The 23058-nt window shown below is 43.1% G+C and overlaps 1 protein-coding gene across 4 annotated transcripts in view; it reads left to right on the forward strand.

Annotated features, from left to right (window-relative positions):
- Positions 1 to 22765, forward strand: part of LOC147011739 (solute carrier family 22 member 6-B-like) — a 94313-nt gene extending 71548 nt beyond the window's left edge. For all 4 annotated transcript variants that reach the window (XM_085857454.1, XM_085857452.1, XM_085857453.1 and 1 more), the window contains 2 exons: positions 15452 to 15664; positions 22100 to 22765. In XM_085857454.1, coding sequence (XP_085713580.1) covers positions 15452 to 15664; positions 22100 to 22163 — 277 coding nt within the window. In that variant the 3' untranslated portion in view covers positions 22164 to 22765. The remainder of the gene's footprint in view (positions 1 to 15451; positions 15665 to 22099) is intronic.
- The last annotated feature ends 293 nt before the right edge of the window (positions 22766 to 23058 follow it).

Consider the following 23058-nt stretch of genomic DNA (forward strand, 5'->3'; position numbering starts at 1 on the left):
CGGCTGCCGAATCACATGACCGATGATGTCATGAATTTTTTTTTATCTGTGGACCATTTTATCCGTAGATGACCCTCAAAAATTTTCATACTGATTAGATGTGACGTTCTACATATGCAATTATGGCATAATAACGAGGGTACCTATGATGTCTTTAAAAAAATCCCCCTCATTCCACATGAGTGTTTCCACATTCCAAAAATCCTGTGTTTGTTGTGTGCCAAGTTTCAATTGTTCCTTATTGCAGTTTCAGAAATGCAGAGGTCCAAAGTTTTTCCGTTTTCCAATATGGCTGCCACACCACGTGACGTATGACATCATATTTATCATTAAAACATTCCACATGAGTAGTCGCAACAATGGAGAAAATTTTGTCTCAATCTGACAAGTGGTTGGGGAGAAAAACACGAAAGTTCTGTGCAGACAAACAGCCGGATAGACAGAGAAACGGACAAACAAACAAGCAGACCCGAATGCAATACCCTCTCCGAATTCTTTGGCGAGGGGAAAAACATATCTTCCACCAGCCATACATAGAGCAGCTGTACATATGCAAAAACATATCTTCCACCAGCCATACATAGAGCAGCTATACATATGCAAAAACATATCTTCCTCGAGCTGCACGCATGACCTGCTTCTACATTTGCGACCCTGTGCTTTGCTTTTTCATGTTTTTTCCTGCCCCCAAAAAACATATCTTCCACAAACCACAAGCATGACACAGTTCTAAAACATATCTTCCACCAGCATGCAGAGAGCAGCTGAACATATGCAAAATCATATCATCCATGAGCAGTGCCACATGACCAACTTCTACATTCGCGTTTTCACAGTTTTTCGTGTGTGCAAAAAACATATCTTCCACAAGCCACGTGCATAACAGTTCTAAAACATGACGAGCTGCATAAAACGTAATCACCGATGAGTCACACAATTAAAAAGCTTCACCGCATATATTACTGCAGCTGCTGAAGATGTTACTCCACCTCCCCAAGTTACACAATTAAAAGCTTCACCGCATCTATTACTAGCTGCTAAAAACATCGCCCCCTCAAGAGTTACACAATTGAAAGGAAGACTTCACCGCATCTACCACCAGCTGCATAAAACTTTAGCACCATGCCCCACAAACAAACAATGGGAAAACGACTCAGTCCTCCCGCAGCTACAAACAATTCCTGCATGACTACTTATATCCAGCATGTCCTGGGTCTCAATCATTCATCTCGTCCCACTGCCTTGACAGGTGTTTTGCCTCTTGCTCAGATCATTCTGCTCATTGATCAAACATGGCTCGCAAACAAAAGACCAGTGCCAGAGATGCATCGACTGCCACGAGGTAGAAGAAAGTGATGAGCCTGGATCATAAATTGGAGCTGCTGGACCGGCTGTCGAGAGCACAGAATGTGGCCTCTGCAGGCAGACTGTATGGAACAAACGAATCCACCTTTTGGCTATATATGGAAAAACGAGAAGGTGATCTGAGAAAGTATTGTGGCGAGCGCTGTACCGAGCACCAAAGTGGTCATCCATGTCTGGGATGTCCACATAGAAAGGATGGATAAGGCTCTGTGTATGGATTGAGGACAATGCGCAGAAGAACATGGCTTTAAGTGGATCTCAAATCCACACAACGGTGATGCGCATCGACTCGCATCTGGCTGACACAGGTGGCGTTAGCATGGGTGATGTGGGTACAAGCGACCCCAGTCCATTCCAAGCAAGCAGGGGATGGTTTGACCACTTCAAAGTGCTACGGTCTTCACTAGATCAAACTGACAGGAGAGTGCGCCTCCACGGACCACGAGGTGGCCAAAACATTCCCTGTGCAACTTGCACAGCTCATCTAGGAGAAGGGGGTACCTGCCATAGCAGGTGTTCAATGCTGACGAGACCGGCCTGGTTTATAAAAAGATGCCAACGCAAGCTGTTACCTCGAAGCACGAGGGGACAGCATTGGGATTCAAGGCCACAAAGGACCGGGTATCTTCTCCTCTGCGCAAATGCAAAAGGTGACTGCATGATGAAACCCAGGATGTTGTACCATTCCCGAAACCTGCGTGCTCTCAAAGCAAGAACAAGCACACACTGCCTGTGTTTTGGAGGGCCAACAGAAAGGTGTGGGTGATGGCAGCAATTTTCATGGACAGGTTCCATTCCTGTTTCGTTCCTCAGGTGGAGAGGTACCTGGCGGAAAAAAAAAAACCTTGCGTTCAAGGTTCTCCTGCTCATCGACAATGCTTCTGGCCACCACAGGGATCTGAAGGTGGCTTCCCTAAATGTCGAGCTGATCTTCCTGCCGCCAAATACCACGTTCCTGATCCAGCCACTCGACCAAGGGGTAATCTCGACTTTCAAAACGTATTGTACTCGCCACATGTTTTGCCGCATTGTAAATGCAATGGACTCCAACCCAGAGGTCACCACTGGGCAGTTTTAGAAGGAGTTCAACTTAGCCCACTGCATTGGTGCAATCAGTCACTGGACGAGGTGAGAGCATCCACCATCAACGCCTGCTGGCACAACCTGTGGCCACAATAGGCCGTGTTACGTTCAGCGAGAAACGCTTAGAAATCAAATTTCGTGACAGAAATTTACTTCTGGATGAAAGTCGGCTGGATAGTGTATTATTACCTGTTATTCAAAATGGTATAACTCTTCAAGTTCATAACCCGGCATGAAGGGGTGAAAAAGGGGTGAAAAAGGGGTGAAAAGTCAGCGATTTTTGTCGCGATTCACGTAGGGCGGTGGCCAAATTCATTGGGCGTGAGAACCAATCAGAGAACGCCACACGGGTCATGTGACAGCTCTCCAGTCGGAGGAACTGGGGGAATTGTGGACAAAATGGTGATGGCTACAACCCGGAAGTACGTGTTTTTGCAGGGTTCGAGAGAAAAATCACTGTTCTGCTACATACTGTAGTCATTAATCGTACGCTGCAATTTTGATTACTGGTGATTTCCCACCAATGTCATTGGCTGTGTAGTGGACATTACAGTAGGAGAACTGCTCATGCAAGCGGTCATTGGAGTTTCTTTCCTGCTGCCGACTTTCCCGATCTCCTCAACCCATCCATTTTACCATGGCCAACAATGGAAGAATGAAGACCCCCGCACAGGGCGGTCGGACGTAAGGAAGTTGGGGAGGTCCCGTGTAAACAAACCACAACAGCCGGACAAAGTTCAGAGAGAATATGTTACATGTCATGATCAATGCATGCAAGTCAGGCACAGGTACACTTACAGTCTTACACAAGCAAGTCAGGTACACAAGCAAGTCAGGTACACAAGCAAGTCAGGTACACAAGCAAGTCAGGTTACACAAGCAGGTCAGGTTACACAAGCAAATCAGGTTACACAAGCAAGTCACGTTGCACAAGAAAATCAGGTTACACAAGCAAGTCAGGTTACACAAGCAAGTCACGTTACACAAGCAAGTCACGTTACACAAGCAAGTCACGTTACACAAGCAAGTCACGTTACACAAGCAAATCAGGTTACACAAGCAAGTCACGTTACACAAGCAAGTCACGTTACACAAGCAAGTCACGTTGCACAAGCAAGTCAGGTTACACAAGCAAGTCACGTTACACAAGCAAGTCACGTTGCACAAGCAAGTCAGGTTACACAAGCAAGTCAGGTTACACAAGCAGGTCAGGTTACACAAGCAAATCAGGTTACACAAGCAAGTCACGTTGCACAAGAAAATCAGGTTACACAAGCAAGTCAGGTTACACAAGCAAGTCACGTTACACAAGCAAGTCACGTTACACAAGCAAGTCACGTTACACAAGCAAGTCACGTTACACAAGCAAGTCACGTTACACAAGCAAATCAGGTTACACAAGCAAGTCACGTTACACAAGCAAGTCACGTTACACAAGCAAGTCACGTTACACAAGCAAGTCACGTTGCACAAGCAAATGAGTTACACAAGCAAATCAGGTTACACAAGCAAGTCACGTTACACAAGCAGGTCAGGTTACACAAGCAGGTCAGGTTACACAAGCAGGTCAGGTTACACAAGCAGGTCAGGTTACACAAGCAGGTCACGTTACACAAGCAGGTCAGGTTACACAAGCAAGTCAGGTTACACAAGCAAGTCACGTTACACAAGCAAGTCACGTTACACAAGCAAGTCAGGTTACACAAGCAAGTCACATTGCACAAGAAAATCAGGTTACACAAGCAAGTCAGGTTACACAAGCAAGTCACGTTACACAAGCAAGTCACGTTACACAAGCAAATCACATTACACAAGCAAATCAGGTTACACAAGCAAGTCACGTTACACAAGCAAGTCACATTACACAAGCAAATCAGGTTACACAAGCAAGTCACGTTACACAAGCAAATCAGGTTACACAAGCAAGTCAGGTTACACAAGCAAGTCACGTTACACAAGCAAGTCGAGCACAGACACTGACACAAGCAAGTCAGGCACAGACACCTAGATGGACACTATTCACCATCACGTGAATCATCACCAGAACCATCACTGTGATTGTTCACCAACTCTAGTTCAACTGCCGATTCTTCAACATTTTCACAACCTGTACATGAGCACAAATCTGTGCAACGAACATTTGCACGACGACATTTACACTGGTTTGCCAAACATCTGCTCTTCTCACAGCCACAAGATTCATGGGATAACAGGCCACGTGGAGCTACATCACCTGTATACCACCTCACGGATACGCATCCATCAATTACTTGCCATCCATTCTCATTGGGGTCAGGGATGTCCATAATCCTGCTCAATGCTAGCTTGTTGAGGTATTTTTGGTAATTGACGTGAAGGATATGTTGCACCAATGCGTCTTAGCAAGGAGGAATCCTTTGCTCACCCAGGACTTTGGTGCAGAAGAGTCTATAGCGTGCTTCATTCATGGACGAGCACTTCACACCATATAGGCTGCAGATGAATTTCTCCAACGTTTCGAACACCTCACAGGAAACCGTAACACTGTCACCAATTTGCGCGAATGTCTGTAGAAACTCACTGTTTTGCAGCATGAGCTTCACACCTTTTCGTTGGCCTTTGCCAAAGAAAGCACTTGTGTCGCATCCAGTGAACACTTGATACCCCAACACAGACCGGGCCTTGGTGGAACCCATAGCGTTTTCGATGGCTGTCAAGTTGAGAAGCCTTGCGGTTGATCCCTTGCCCGTTTCAAATATGATGGTGCTTCGAGGAAAAAACGAGAGATTCGCCAACGTGATGAGTGCCACATCCGAATCGGGGCTGCGGATCACCACAGTATAAAAACAGACTGTTACATTCAATGAAGGAAATGGCGCATTCACGAATATTCAAAGATGCTTTATGAACTTGACATGTCACTGAATGACATCTATTCTGAAAATACTTGAATTAGATTCTTGAACTGAACTTCAATTCAAATGAATGAGAAAGTGTAAGTAGCACGACCTAAAGAGGTATGAAGAATGGCTGACTCCAGATGCATTCATGCCTATGAAAAACGTTCATTTACCTTGTGCCTTCACCATGTACCAGTTGATTTTGATACTCTGTGGTGAGTTCTGAATGGTACTTCTCATGATAGTGTGCTTCAATGGCCACTAAATCATATCCCCTGATTTGTAGCAGTATGTCTTCACGTCTCAGGCATTCTGAAGCTGCCCTTAGGAGCCCTGGAAATAAGGTTTTGAGATTTTTAGAACTTAACGTAAAATCACAGAACATTGACATCAACAGTAGTCTTTATATACTTGCACATCAATGAAAGTTTGGCTAGATTCCTCTAGGTACTTGCCTCCATCCTCAGTTTCAGCCATCATTATCCGACTGCGTTGCGACTTACCATGAGACTTGAAAAATTGTTGAGGTTTGTGGCAGATTAAACATCTATCTTTCGGCAAAACATGAGATATCACGCTGTTCTCTTTGGTCAGTCTCTTGTCGGCTGGCTGACAGGAATGGGCACTTTTCTGGCAGAGGCATCATCAGCACTCCGACAATCACGACACCATGATGGGCAATCTTCCTCTGGATATTTGTTGTGTTGCGAAACGCATTATAGCACAACTGGTGATACCCACCATCAGTGGGGAACTCTTCACATTCCCAATCTTCCAAACATTGCCGTGCCAATTCGCTTTCTGGGCAATCCACATACACGTTACACCAGAGTTTCCCACTTTCCTTGATTTTTGACGAGCTTTTGTGCCCCAGTTTTATCAGTTTCGCGGTGCGTGGGGCTGCCCTCACATGTACGATGCACTTCATATTCCTTAGATGTCTTGTAAACGGTGAAAAATGTTGAAAAAATAAATATTTTAGGCCGATCACCACATGTTATCCATGGGCGCGGCCATCTTGAACTGCCTCCTCACACAAGTTTCTCCGAATGGAGAGCTGTCACGTGACCATGTGGCGTCCTCTGATTGGTTCTCACACCCAATGAGTTTGGCCACTGCCCTACACAGCTCGTGACGAAATCGCTGACTCTTCACCCCTTTTTTCACCCCTTCGTGCCGGGTTATGGACTTGAAGAGTTGAAGGTTATGGACATTGTGAACAACTGGTAATAATACACTATACAGCCGACTTTCATCCATAAGTAAATTTCTGTCACAAAATTTCACTTCCCAGTGGAACGTAACACAGCCTACAAGCAGTGAGGAACTTTCCAGGCTTTGCCGACATTACGGAGGAGAGGCCTGAAATTGTCAGTTTGGCATGGAAGCTGGGAGGAGAAGACTTTGATAACATGAAGCCTGAGGAGTTGGATCATCTTATCGCCTCGCATGCTATGGAGCTCACCGAGGAGAAATTGAAAGCCATGACCAAGGTTTCTGAGGAGGAAGAGGAGGAAGCCGGCAGTGATGAAGACGAGGTGTTGAGGTACAACCTCACAGTCAAGTTCCTGGTGGTGGAGCATTACCTCAAGTTCAAGAGGGGGTTGGATGACGTGATGCTCCTGTTCAAGGAGCTACATCAAAACCTGCAGCAATCTGCCAGGCAGCTCACAATCACCCATTTTTCTACCTCCACCTCAGGAGCTTCAGCACCCTCTCCTGTCTTTCCTGCCTCTCCTACTTCCCCTTCGGTGAGCAACTCATCAGGACCCTCACCTGTTTCAGTGCCCTCACCTACATTCCTTTCGGTGCATGACTCATCAGCACCCTCACCTAAGTTGTCTTCAGAGGACTCCCCCAACGAATTCCCTGGATTTATATCATCATCATCATTTGAAAAGTTGCGTGTTTGTGCAAATAAAAATTTGAAACAGTTTCTGGTATTGTCGTTGTCTTTTATTGTAAGCATTTTTACCACCGCCACCAAAGGTGGATGGAGGTTATGTTTTACCCCGTCTGCCTGTTTGTTTGTTTGTTTGTGAACAAAATATCTCAAAAAGTTGTGGATGGATTTGGACAAAATTTTGTGGAGATATTGGGTATGCAACAAGAACAAAATTATTAGATTTTGGTGAAAATCCGAATGCGGATCTGGATCTGAGAATTGTAAAGTGGTTTTTCATCATTGGGAGAAAGGGCAAAAAACGACATATAGCAGGTTATCTCAAAAAGATGTGGACGGATGCGAACGAAACTTGGTGGGCATGTCGGGTATGCAACAAGGAAGAATTGATTCGACTTTGGTGAAGATCTGAATCCGGATCCGGATCTGTGAATTTTTTAAGTGATTCTTCACCATTGAGAGACAGGGCTAAAATGCTATCGTGAAGGATATTTCAAAAAATTAAGGACGGATTCAGAAGAAACTTGGTGGATGAGTTGGTGAGGTGACAAGAACAAGCCGAGTAAATTTTAGTTCAGGTCCAAATCCAGATCCAGCTTATCGGTGGGATACAAAACATAAACTAATCAGCCTGGCGGGGGTAGGCTCTTTTGGGAGTGCTGTTTTTTTTTTTCTTTTTTAATACCTTGTCGAGGCTCGTGTGAGAGCTAACACACAACGCACAGCAAGGGGGGGGGGCATGAGACAAGAGGGGCAGGAGTGGGAAGGACAAAGCAGTGGGGAACAGAGACATTAGGAGATCTGTGGAAGGGAGAGGGATGGGGTGGGGAACATGGGGAAATACAAGATGGACATTACAGGTACTTTCAGGAAGGAAAGTAGGGAATTGAAAGGAGGTGGGCTTGGGTGGATTATCGGGGGTAGAAAAGATTGAGGATTTGGATGGGGGATGAAAAGAGGTGGTGGTGAACAGCTGTTTTGAAGGCCTGAAGGGAAGAATGGGATTGAATAGAGTGAGGGAGTTTATTCCAAAGGCAGGAAAAAAGAGGATTGAAAGAGTGAAGGTGAGTAGTGATTCGTGATTTTGGTAGTTTTACCAGAAGGGGGTTGATGGCGGACCTTGAGCGTCCTGCGGAAATGTGGTGGGGACAAATCGCAGAGAGGGGGGGGGGGGTGGCGAGGCTGGAGAGGAGACGGTAGAAGACAGAAAAACCACCGACCAGCCTGTTGGTGAGAGTGAGAGGCCCAAAGACTCAGCCTCATTGTGGGAGATGTCAATGATCCGAAATGCCTTGGTTTCCACAGCGTGAAGCCGAGAAAGGTGGGAGGCAGGAGCACCAGCCCAGAGGGGAGAGCAGTACTCCATCAGGCTGCGGACGATAGCTTTGTAAGTGGTCAGGAGCTCAGGTGGGCCGATGAAGGACTTTGCACGACGGAGGATTCCCAGTCGGCGACTGGCTTTGAAGGCGATGTTTGAAATGTGGCTTTCCCAGGAAAGGTCATGGCGGATAGTGAGACCCAGAAGCTTGAAAGAAAGGACTTCTTCCAGAGGATTGTTGAGAAAGTGGATGGGGGGGGGGGTTTCTAAACGGTCCCTTCGGAGAGACATAGTGAGAGTGTGAGATTTGTCTGGATTGAAAGACATGTTCCACGTGTTGGACCAGTTTGTGATTTTATCCAGATCTGCAGTGAGCGAAGAAGCTGCTGCTTGCCGGTCTGAGAGATGACCGATGGTACGGCAGAGGCTCGACTCATCAGCAAAGAGACAGAGAGCATTTTCCAGAGAGTCGGAGAGATCATTGATGAAAACCAGAAAAAGAACAGGGCCCAGAATGCTACCTTGAGGAACTCCAGCCTGGACAGAAAGAGGGGATGAAAGAACTCCATTTAGGGCCACACGTTGACTGCGACAGGAGAGGAAGTCTGCGAGCCATGAGTGGAAATGGCCTTGGATACCATAGGAAGAGAGTTTGGTGAGCAGGGCAGGGTGCCAGACCATGTCAAAAGCACGTGATATGTCCAGGGAATTGGCTCGGATTTGCTGTCTGGCATTGAGGACCTCCATCCATTGTTGGGAGAGCGGAAGCAACATATGAAACATCTTCTCGTTTATGAAACTGTAATCATGTGCATTCGTGATGGAAAAGATGTTTGACTTTAAAAAAATTTCCCCATGAATCAGAAACTGCCAGGAACCTGTCCTCCTTTTTCGCCATTGAAACAATGCACGACATTTGCAGTGTTGACATTCGCAGCTTCACCATTCGCTATATCTTTGCGGGTCATGAACCGCCGGGAATGTATCCCTGCTTTTACCATGAAACAATGCCCCAATATTTGCAGATTTAACGTTCGTGGCATTTTGCAGCGAATATATATATATATATATATATATATATATATATATATATATATATATATATATATATATATATATATATATATATATATTTGTTATGAATTCCCACACGCCGGCGTGTGGACGGCCGCTTTAAGCCGAATCACGGCCGTACGCCCACCGGACGAGCAATCCAGTCGCGGCTTTCCGGATCAACGCTGAAAACCAGCCACGGGTGTGTTTTTAAGCACACCACAACCTTGTCCGTACTCTACCCGCGCGTTACAGGGTCAATCGCCGAATTGTCGATATACCTAATTAATCGCGCGGGTAGATTACCGAGAGATTGTACCTCAACGGGACCGGTTGGAAATGAGCCGCTTAAGCAGCTCGCTTCCTTTTGGGATAACCGAGCGGGGTATTATCGCGCAGTCCCATTGGACCGAATCACTTTACCGGCTATTTAAAAACCAACTATATTCCGAGTGCAAGATGGCAGCTCAATTAAGGAAAAGACGCAACAAATGGGGTACATTTAAACAAGCACATTTATTTAATACAAGGCAATGCAAGCAATGAAGCAATACACAAACAGTATGCAATGGGGGAATGGGGGTAGGGGACAGGAGGACCAAAGACCTACAGCCATTCTCTATTATTATTATCGACAGTCACTTAAGCAGGTTTACTTAAGGACACGGCGCCACAGACACACACACAAAAGCCCAAAAGATAATAAAGAAAGGAAGGAAAAATGTGACCGGGTGTAACCTGACCTGCTTGTGTAATCCTCGAGCTCGAGTCCTCCTCGATCCGACCCAGAGAGGTGACTCGCACACGATCCTGAGTGACTCCGCCATGACCACCGACCCCCTCAAAATGCCTTTGATCCAGAGAGCCCAGAGCGATCCAGCTAGTGAGATCCAGCAAGCGAGATCCAGCGAGCAAGCCTCGAGCCTTAGCGTCCGCACACACACGCCTCAGACTTTCTCTTCAGCGCTCGCGTTTCTGCCACCTTCAGAGACTCTCCTACAACAGCACCAAGAGCGACCACTGCCACGACTACGGTCACAACTCTCCCACTCTTCTTCTCCGTGCTCGCGTTCCTCCGCTTTATACCCACGCCCCGCCCCTTCTCAACTCCCACCCTTCCTTCCAGAACACACGGGAAACTTCCAGAAGGAAGCGTTTTCCCGCCAAATTAGGGACGCGCGCCGCCGCGATAGTTGTCTGTCCCTCGCAGGGTGAAATCCACCGTGGAGACGCCATTCGTTCGGGGGAGGGGGGAACCGGGGACGCCTGCTTTCCATCGACGAAGGCCAGGCCGCTGGCAACTGTGCCGAGGTAGAAAACGCGGTGGTTGTTGAGGCGGCATGGTTGTTGTGGTTGGTGGTTGAGGAAATTGTGGTTGGTGGTTGAGGTGATCGTGGTTGTTGTAATGGTGGTGTGGTTGGCATTGTGTGGTGGGCGTGAGGGTGGTGTGTTTGGGCGCTTGTGGTTAAGGTGGTTGTGTGAATGCAGTGGTGGAGAAGGTGTTTGGTGGTGGTGGTTGTTGTGAAGCAGTTGATGAGAGTGATGTTGGTGGTGCAGGTGGTGGTTGTGAAGCAGTTGGTCCAAAATAACGATAGCAAAAGAAAAACGGCTAACTCAAAGATCACAGCCCGGGCAACACGAATAAAATCCCTTTAGACAACGGTGGGGAAATCTATCTGAACACAGACTGATCGGCATAACTGATCTAAGGACCTATATGGTGCTCTGCGAATTTCCACAGCCGTGACCGTATATATATATATATATATATATATATATATATATATATATATATATATATATATATATATATATATATATATATATATATATATATATATATATATATATATATATATATATATACATATATATATGAAGCCTGGTGTTGGCTTAGTGGTTAAGGGGGCGGCTTGGGATCCCAGGGTCCTGAGTTCAAGCCCCGTTGGCTGCTGAATTAACACCAGGGGGTTGACTCAGCCTGTCATCCATCTGAGGTCGGCGAAGTGAGTACCAGTGTACTGGTCCCGGTGTATGCCCCGGTTAGAATAGGTGTACCATATCCCTGTGTGTCGTAAGAGGCGACCAGGGTTGGCGTCAGGAAGGGCATCCGGCCATAAAAAACATATCCTCAAGAAAAAAGCCAAACCCCTGCACAGCAGGGAAAATGGCTGTAAAAACGGTCATATATATATATATATATATATATATATATATATATATATATATATATATATATATATATATATATATATATATATATATATATATAGATATATATATATATATATATAGATATATATAGATATATATATATATATATATATATATATATATATATATATATATATATATATATATATATATATATATATATATATATATATATATATATATATATATATATATATATATATATATATATATATATATATATATATATATATATATATATATATATATATATATATATATATATATATATATATATATATATATATATATATATATATATATATATATATATATATGTATACATATATATATATGTATATATATATATATATGTATACATATATATATATATATATATATATATACATATATATATATATATATATATATATATATATATATATACATATATATATATATATATATACATATATTTATATATACATATATATATATATATATATATATATATACATATATATATATATATATATATATATATATATATATATATATATATATATATATAAACATATATACGTATAGCCTGGTGTGGCGTAGTGGTTAGGGTAGCGGCTTGGTATCCAAAAGGTCCTGAGTTCAAGCCCCATTGGCCGCTTGAATTAATACACACCAGGAGGTTGACTCAGCCTGTCATCCTTCCGAGGTCAGCGAAGTGAGTACCAGTGTACTGGGCCCGGTGTATGCCCCGGTTAGAATAGGTGTACCATATTCCTGTGTCGTAAGAGGCGACCAGGGTTGCGTCAGGAAGGGCATCCGGCATAAAACCTGTGCCAAGTCATTATGCGGATCATAACGGATGATCCGCTGTGGCGACCCCTAACGGGAGCAGCCGAAAGAAGAAGAAGAAGAAGAAGAAGAAGAAGAAGAAGAAATATACATATATATATATATATATATATATATATATATATATATATATATATATATATACACACACTAATGAGCCAAAACATTATGACCACTGAGAGGTGAAGTAAATAACATTAATTATCTTGTTGCAATGGCACCTGTCAAGGGGTGGGATATATTAGGCAGCAAGTGAACAGGCAGTTCCTGAAGTTGATGTGTTGGATGCAGGAAAATGGGCAGGAGTAAAGACCTGAGCGACTTTGACAAGGGCCAAATTGTTATGGCCAGACGACTGGGTCAGAGCATCTCTGAAACGGCAAGGCTTGTGGGGTGCTCCCAATCATCAGTAGTGAGTACCTACCGACCAGGGGCAAATCCAGGAATTGGGTAGGGGGGATTTCCAAATAACAGAAAATTATAAATTTTCCAAATAATTTCCAAATAAATTACTGTGAGCTGTTAGTGGTTTATTGTTTATTAGGTACTGTATTGATAGTTTTTCTGAGGCTTCTGGCCTTTTTTGTGGCACACTTTCGTGGGAGAAGGAGTTCTGGGTAACCAGGGAACGCCTGGGTTTGCCACTGTAATGGTAAATATTTTTTTGTTGGGAGGGGGATTCCGGGCAACCAGGAAACCCCCCCTGGATTTGCCACTACCGACAGTGGTCCGAGGAGGGACAAACCACAAACTGGCGACAGGATCTTGGGTGCCCAAGGCTCATCAATGCGCGATGGAAACAAAGGCTATCCCGTCTGCGCCGGACCGACAGAAGGTCTACTCTGGCACAAGTCACAGAAAATGTTAATGGTAGTCACGGGAGGAATGTGTCACAGTCCACAGTGCATCGCGCCCTGCTGTATATAGGGCTGCATAGCAGCAGACCAGTCATAGCGCCCATGATGATGACCCCTGTCCACCATCAAAAGCGGCTACAATGGGCACATGAGCGTCAGAACTGGACTTTGGAGCAATGGAAAAAGGTCGCCTGGTCCGATGAGTCCCGTTTTCTTTTAGATCACATGGATGGCCGTGTACGTGTGCTCCGTTTACCTGGGGAAGCGATGACATCAGGATGCACTGTGGGAAGACAACAAGCTGGTGGAGGGAGTGTGATACTCTGGGCAATGTTCTGCTGGCAAAACCCTGGGTCCGGCCATTCATGTGGATGTCAATTTGACACGTGTCACCTACCTAAACATCGTTGCAGACCAGGTACACCCCTTCATGGCAATGGTATTCCCTGATGGCAGTGGCCTCTTTCAGCAGGATATTGCGCCCAGCTACACTGCACATATTGTTCGGGAATGGTTTGAGGAACATGATGAAGTGTTCACGGTGTTGCCCTGGCCTCCAAATTCTCCAGATCTCAATCTGATTGAGCATCTGTGGGATGTGCTCGACTGACAAGTCCGATCCACGGCGACTCCACCTCACAACTTACAGGACTTGAAGGATCTGTTGGTTATGTTTTGGTGCCAGATACCACAGGACACCTTCAGGGTCTTGTGGAGTCCATGCCTCGGCAGTTTGGCGCTGTTTTGGCGGCACACGGAGGACCAACAGCATATTAGGCAGGTGGTCATCATGTTTTGGCTCATCCGTGTATGTGTGTATTTATGTATATATATATATATATATATATATATATATATATGTATATATATATATATATATATATATATATATATATATATATATATATATATATATATATATATATATATATATTGAGGTGTTGAGGTATGAGTCCAGCAGAAAATTTATTAATTGAGACGTGATAACAAAATAAGTCATTGGAATATAAAACCAAAAGCACTTTCTTGGGATTTTCATGAACTCTTACGGATACAACATTTATTGTAATCCGAAAAATCAAATCTACCTTTATGTATAATCAGTGTGATACCCCCCCCCTTTTTTTTTACCTTGAGAACTGCCTCAACTCCATTTGGGATCGATTGATTTCGTTTATGGATTATGTTTGAGTCAATCTTTACCCAATAGTGTTGTGATTCACTCCAGAGCATGGTCAGGTATCGTCTGGTATCACACCTTATCACAATCATGCAAGTGGGGAAAACCTTTCAGGGTCATGACAAAAATATCAGCAATTAAACCACATTCGTGTGCTTTACATTACAGCACGGGTTCATAACCCTTTCCTTCGTGGGAACCCCATTCAGGGAGCTGCAAATTATTGCGACCTTAACATCATGCAAAAACAAGAGCAACACTCACCTGTTTAACATATCATATTGACACGAATGTTTGTACTCGAAAATTTGATTTGGCCATGCATTTATTCACCTGGATTAGTGTGACATCTGGGCAAGAGCATGGCGACAAGCACTTGAAGTTTGGATATGTGGTAGAGGTGGCACACCACAACTCAGAAGTCTGTGTTGGGGTGTTAGGGATAGGATAGGTGGAGCACAGGACTCGCATAGCTGTTTCAGTGGCAAAATACCTTGGAGGAGCTTTATCTCCACAGGTGATTGTTTAATTTGCAGGGAATACAGAATGAAAGGGTTTGAAGTTGTTGCAGAGGTAACTCAATTCTACCCCCTTTATAATACGGAAGATAATGAAAACACTCTGCAGACAAATTCACGACCCCATTTTGGGCATGGATTTTGTGGTCGGGGAGTTGGTAAAGTTGGGAACTCTTCCATTATTTGTCAACTTAATGCAAGTTTTGTGAACCGCATGTGCCATTTTTAACAAATGCATCTTTGTTTGCAGGCAAAACAGTTTGGGCATGATGAGCATGATTGCACAAGTTGGCACCTTGATGGCCCCACTGATTATATTGTCGAGAGATATGTACTTGTTCCTCCCAGAACTAAGTTTTGCTCTTCTTTCAATGATTTCTGGCCTGTTGGCATTACTGTTGCCAGAAACATTCAAAACAATTCCACCGGATACCATGGAAGACCTGATACGACAAAGAAAGCGGTAGTTCAATAATTGTTTTCATAAAATGATATCTTTATTTTTGTCAATGTAATTTTGTGAAAATCAAATACAGCAATTTTTTTATTTTTATGGATTTAAAAGTTTTTTGTGATGTGTGTGTGTGTGTGTATATATATATATATATATATATATATATATATATATATATATATATATATATATATATATATATATATATATATATATATATCAGGACTTCTATTGTGCTTGATGAAGCCAGCTGTGAAGCCAGCGAAACGTTTCCTAAGATCGGATCTGCTCTCGCTTTTTGCTCAAATTAGCGGAGTCAATCTAGTTTTTACTTTTGGTTGGAAGTGCCTTCTTCTTCTTTAAAAATGTGGAATCCCAACTGCCCCAATCTTTTAATAAGTAATGGGGCAGATTAAGTCAGTATCCCACAAGAATCTTTCAGTTGATGGTACAAGCTCCAAATTTGGTATACATGTGCTCCAGGACCCATTCTCTCAGAAAAGTACGTTACCCACGTTGAAAAACAAAATGGCCGCCATTTTTCAAGATGGCTGTCGAATAAAATAGGAAAAAGGGTTTTCAGTGCTAAACGTCTATAAATAGGAACATGCTATTGATCCAAATGTTCAATAGATTGTATTTTGACTGGAGAAATATATTTTGGCACTAATATTCGAAAATGGTTACCAGTTTTCAAGATGGCGGCCATTGCATGACTTAAAATCAGTACTTTTGTCGCTGTCCTACAAAATTATCACAGATATTGCTGGGCAACATCTGTGATCATGTATTGAGGTGATGCGGTCAAGCTCTATTACATTATGTGAATAAGAGTGATGTTAAAGCACAACCAGGGCACACTGGTGACATCACTGCTGTGAGACTCAGCATGGGGTTCCGTGTCGGCTTATAGTGTACTACTTGTCGCTGGAGTTTACTAACCTAAACTGTAGTTTGTAGTATACTTGAGTGTCCCAAATGCTATCTAATAAGCCCCTGTATATATTTCAGCTAGAAGTATAGCTAGTTGTAGTATTACACTATTAGATAGCCGTGCCTGAATTGACAGGATGTGCCAGCGCGGGAGAGCCGAGCCAAGGGTAATGGGGCTTCATTTACCCGGAAGGTGTACAGATCACACGGGACTTAAATGGCACTGGATGAACGATCGGGCGAGGTGTAGGGCATTTGTATGTGTGAACCTAGTTGTATCCCATATCTCAATGTGCTTGTGTATTTTGTACGGTTAGGTGGTAAAAGGATAAACCCTCGGCCTAAACCTGTTCAATATGTCCACTAATAATCCGTTGAGTTGTACTCCTAAAACTGACTGGAGGAAGTGTTGCCTCTGTCAGACTGAAACAAAAGAAGAGTTGAAGTCTCCCCCAACCCATTATGAGTGTAGTTCTAATGGTTATTCCATGATAGCAAAAAACCTACCACAATTTCAGGCAATCCACCAGTTACCGATCAGGTTAGACCCATCCAGATTGGATGAAGGAGGTGGTATTGAGGATACACTGAAGCGAAATAGTGCCAAGTACCACCAAAATTGTTGCAAAATGTTTGACAGCTATAAACTTGAGCATGCCACTAAAAGAGCAGCTCAAATTCAAAATGATTCAGGAGAAGGGCACTCAAAAATGCGAAGAACTAGCATGGAAGTGCAACGGTGTTTCCTATGTGAAAAGATACAACCAAAGTCAAAGTTGCGACAAGCCATGACCAGGCAGCTAAATGAGAGGCTTAATGAATGTGCTCGCAATCTTAATGATGGCAAGCTTTTGGCTGTCTTGAGCAGTGGAGATGTGGTTGACCTGGAACTGAAATACCACTACTCTTGCTAAACAGCTCTGTATCATAGAGAGAGGGCACACATTGCAGCCAAGAACAAAGAAAAAGTCCAGTCATCCCAAGAAAAGGAAGTCTTCCCTTTGGTGTTCTCTGAACTTCTTACCTATGTCATTGAGACAAGAAACAGCAGTGATGGGCCTGTTTCGTTTCGACTTGCTAACTTGGTGAGTCTTTACAAGGAAAGACTTGAACAATTTGGAACAGATATACCTGATGTGAACTCTACCAGACTGAAAGAAAAGCTTTTGGCAGAGATACCTGCGTTGGAAACCTACAAGGATGGACGTGATGTTTATCTGACATTCAAGAAGGATGTAGGTCCTGTCATGTCAGAAGCATCAACCTACTCTGATGCCATCATTCTCGCCAAAGCTGCCAAGATATTACATAGGCACATGCTTGATCACAAATGTAAATATGAGGGCAATCTTCATGAGACTTCAGTATACGATTCATTACCTCCAGCTTTGCTCCAATTTGTCTGCATGATTGAGCATGGAGCAGACATAAAGTCTCAACTGAGGTTTGGAGCAACTACAACTGACCTGGCTATGGCTCAGCTCCTTCAATACAACTGCTTTGCCAAATACAAAGAAGGTGCTGCCACACACAGGCATTCCAGAGACAGAGAAACCCCATTTCCGGTCTACATAGGGATGTCTGTTCATGCTAAGACACCTAGTAGAAATGCTCCATGACCAGGGTCTCAGTATTCAATATGATCGAGTACTCGACATATCAGCTCAGCTGGGAGATGCAGCTGCAGCCAGATATGTAGAGGAAGGTGTGGTTTGTCCTCCCAAACTGAGGAAAGGTCTTTTCAGCACATCTGCGATGGATAACATTGACCATAATCCCTCTTCCACAACGGCGACCACATCATTCCATGGAACCAGCATATCCATCTTTCAACATACAACATCAGGAAATCAAGGAGAAGTACGGGAACCAATTCTAATTAAGAATACCAAAATAAAGAAAGTCCCAGAAATCCCCGACTCATATACAAATGTCTATCCTGTGTTCTTCACAACAAAGAACAATTCTCCTCCCAAAGGCAAAGTTACATATGAATCTCTGCCAAGTCTCCCCCTAACCAATGAATATGAGTGGTTGCAGAAGATTAGCCTCACACAAGAAGTACATGACAATGTTAACATCACTTGGTCAGCCCATCATGCAGAGAAAAAGAGAGGTCTTGCATTTGAAGTGAGTATTACAGCACTTCTGCCCCTCCTTCATGATAAAGCTCACTCATTTGCCACTGTAAAGCACTCCATGAACAAAGTCAGGGATACTATTGCACAACTCAACCCAGGACAGGTCCCTGTGATAACCGCAAACCAGCCTATTTATGCACTTATCAAACAAGTCCAGTGGCACTGGCCTGACCTGTACGGTGAGGATAAATTTGTTGTCATGTTTGGGGGCTTCCACATAGAGATGGCTGCTTTAAGGTCTCTTGGAACCACACTTCAAAGCAGTGGGTGGACAGGTGCTCTTGTTAAGTCTGGGGTGGCTTATTCTGGAATGGCAGAGTCCTTTCTTTCTGCCTCAAGTGTCACAAGAACACGCCATATGCACCAAGTTACAGCGTGTTGCCTCGACATGCTCCAAAAGGAAGCATATGAGCATCATTGTGTAGAAGAGAATGAAGAAGCTCTGGATTTTGATGACTGGTGTGAGAAACGCAGAAAAGAGAGTCCTCAATTTCAATTCTGGGATCTTGTGTTGTCAATGGAATTGGTGACGTTCTCGTTGGTCAGGTCTTTCAGGGAGGCCAACTTCGGTTTGTATTGCAAAGCACTGGCTGCTCTAATCCCCTTGTTCTTTGAAAACAACAATGTAAACTATGCCAGATGGCTTCCCATCCATCTTAGAGACATGGTCACTTTGGAACACACTCACCCTGAGGTCTTTAATGAATTTCAACTGGGAAATTTGGTGGTACACAAGACCAACAGGGAGTTCTCTGGCTTGGCCATTGACCAAGCACATGAACAGGCTAATGCAGTAGTGAAAGGTGATGGTGGTGCCATTGAGCTTACTGAGGATCCAGCTGCACTGAGTAGGTGGATGGTGTGTGGACCAGAAGTTAGCATGCTAATATCACAGTATGAGTTGGCGTCACTGGCCAAAGTGGCAAATGAAGATATCACGCACCATGAGCAAACCAGCCTATCTCAGAAATCCTTCTCTGACAAGGTCCAGAAATTGTTTGGCGAAATTAAGGATCTGGGCAATTCTTTTCAGGAAGAATCAAAAGACCTGCTCACATTGGACTCAAAAACCATCGTGCATCCCAGTACTGCTGAACTTGTAAGGACTCACCTTGAGAAAGGTAAAGTTGCCTTCCGAGAATTTTTCAATGGTCTGGGTGACGGAGCTTCCTTCTATAAGCCCATCAAAAAGAATAAAGCAGACTTCTTTCGCCAAGAGGCAGCTGCAACTTCTGGCGACATAAAGCAACAGGTACTCAAAGATGATTGCCGTCTGTTCTCGCAACTCTTTATATCCTGCCAAGCATGAGTGTGACCTGCTTGAGTTTTTCCAACATGAAAACCAGTCTTTCCCTGCGGCGCTGAGTGACAATGGGAAACTCCACACTGGTCAGAAGTCGCAACTTGCAAAAATTCTGGAAGCTCCAGTTACTCTTCCCGACACTAGACCAGGATGTGATGCTGTTATCATTGATGGGTCCTCTCTTGTGCATTCATTGCCGCCAAAGACATCAAAGACCTTTGAGGAATATGCTGTCCTAGATGTGGTTCCAAATATTCAGATGTACTCATCGAATTTCGCGAGGACAGACATAGTTTTTGATGTTTATTGGACTTCCAGCCTGAAGGCTGAAACAAGATCAATTTATTTCCAGGCTAGAATGCAACAAAAGGTGAAAATTTTGGAAGGAGGTGCAGACATTTTATAGCCAGCTTTGTAAATGCAAAAACATAGGAAAAGGCCACAGGGGGCAATCGCATACTGGGAGAAATTAGCCTTAAACCCAACCTAATTAAGACAGCACCACCACCCCCCCCCCCCCCCCATTTGGTGACACGCAACAATCTTAAGCTGACAGTTTTCCTTACTTAATTTATGTTGACATGTCTCCTCCTCATCCACGGACCGTGCTACACTATACAATCTTACCTTTGCTATGAAATTCCTCCATCTACCCCACAAGCATAACTTAATACACATTTCAATATATATATATATATATATATATATATATATATATATATATATATATATATATACACATATACATATACATATATATGTATATATCCATCCATCCATTAGGACCATACTCTGTGCAGAGCGTTGGTGCCGCCGAAGCAGTCTCCTTGGCTATTGGGAACAATCCTGGATGGGTCGCCACTCCGACACAGTATACCAGCATGCTGGCACTCATTTTGCCGACCTCGGAAGGATGACAGGCAGAGTCAACCCCACCTGGTGTTAATTCAACAGCTGAGCGGGATTTGAACTCAGGACCCTAGGATCCCAAGCGCACTACCCTAACCATTAAGCCAACACCAGGCATATATATATATATATATATATATATATATATATATATATATATATATATATATATATATATATATATATATATATATATATCTATCTGTGCAGTCACACAGTTGTGTTGTCACTGAACTACTCCGTCAAACTTTTATGAAATCATACCAAACTTCTGCTCTGCACGAACCTCTCCTGTGTATATGTCCTAAGGGTATTTTTTTTTTTAAACATTTTATCCAAACATAAATCTTCAACTGAAATTGCTTCTAAAAATGTTTTATCACGAATATAACAAATATATTTGCAAAATAAATGTTTCAATTCTGCTTCGTATAAATCATGACAACACAGCAACTCACGTAGTTATCCTCAGTTAAAACAAGCAGGTCTCTCGAGGGACATGTGGTGAGGTGTTTTGAATTTCATAGTGGCAGTTGTTTTGAATGATCAGGAAGTGAGGTGTTTTTAATAACAAGGCGGTGACGTAGTGGTGAGGTGTTTTTAATCGCATGGCCGTTACGTGGTGGTGTATTTTTAAAAATCTAGATGTATATAAAAATGAAAAGCACGGTGAGGCGGTGAAGCCTTGAGTCAGTCCAGGAAGCCATGGAGACTAGATGCCTTTTAATCATGTCCTGTTTGAATGTTGATTCCCCAAGACCCTTGAGACCCCAAAAAATTACATCCAACAATAAAGATATTGTTGGATGTAAAATCCTCTGTGGACGAAAACTGTTCCATACTTTTATAGGTTTATAAGTTTCTATCTTGGTAGTTTTTTTTTGAGGATTAGTGTTGTATTAAACCTATGGAGTGTTCGTGCCATTTCTACATCAGATGTCTCATGGCTTTCTCATTTAGCGAGTGAGTTCGGTTGGGATTCTTTATTTTTTTAAATCCAAATAAACCATAGTCAAATTCAAGCACAAGAAACACAATTAACAATTTCTTGCTGAATAGCAATTATTAATGTTACCGTCACTTGAAGTTATTTGCAAATGTATAAAACAAAAATGTTTCCATCTTATCTGTCCTTCTATCCTTCCATTTCCTACACAGACATAACACGCATGAATACCAAGAAGAAAGTGATGGACATGAATCCTTGAGAGCTCTCAGATAAATGCAACAATGAATTATATAACTGGGAGATCAGAAATATACATTGCATTAATAACACTTGGCTTCTGGGGTAAACCTATGGCTGAGAATGCTGTCTGAGGAGTGTTTTGGCCAAACAATGTGCCGTGGACTGTCTAGTGCCAATCATATCACCAAGCGTGATTCCAAGGCTAGGAATTACCTAAAAAGAATTCAGAGAGTGATTCTTTCTCAGCTCCTCACAATGTGCAAGTCATTTGTCCACAAAGCCAGGGAGTATGGCTCCCCTCTTTGGGTCGGTGATACTGTTTCTCATGTTGTAACACGTCCACCCACCCCCTCCCCTTCACCCACCTCATCCCCCTCCCACGAACACAGTAAAATCTAAGGCCTTGAGGGTAATCGTAGATATCTTATGCTCTTCTGTAAAGCTTGATCTCTGCAAAAACAAAATTACATTTTCATATGGGGGAGTTGTTTGTTTGTTTGTTTGTTTGTTTAATTGATCGTTCCATACATGTCTCCAAACCGCTGGCCCAATTTCCCTGAAATTTGCTGTACCGCATTATTTTCACCTGTGCAAAAAGTCAACATCACAATAAAAAGTTTCTATTCTCGATGAAATTGATGCAAAACATGAAATATGGGCACTTTCGGCAATGTCGCATCCCATATCACGTGACTGCCTCGGTCGGGAGAGGGGCATGGGCTTTACCTTCACCTGCACATTTGAAGGTCGATGCTCTGTTGGGAATCCAATCCATTGCATTGAAATATTTATTTTCCATATATAGAATGGAAATTAATATACAAAGAGTCCAGTCTCTGTGGGACTACACTGAGTCTAATGAATACAACTTTAAACAAGGAAATGAGGAGGCCCTTCAGCACATCATTACAAGGAACAAGGAAATCCA

Source organism: Eptatretus burgeri, chromosome 15 (genome assembly GCF_056783735.1).
Source record: "Eptatretus burgeri isolate ZD-2024b chromosome 15, Ebu_testis_v1, whole genome shotgun sequence".
Classification (NCBI taxonomy): Eukaryota; Metazoa; Chordata; class Myxini; order Myxiniformes; family Myxinidae; genus Eptatretus; species Eptatretus burgeri.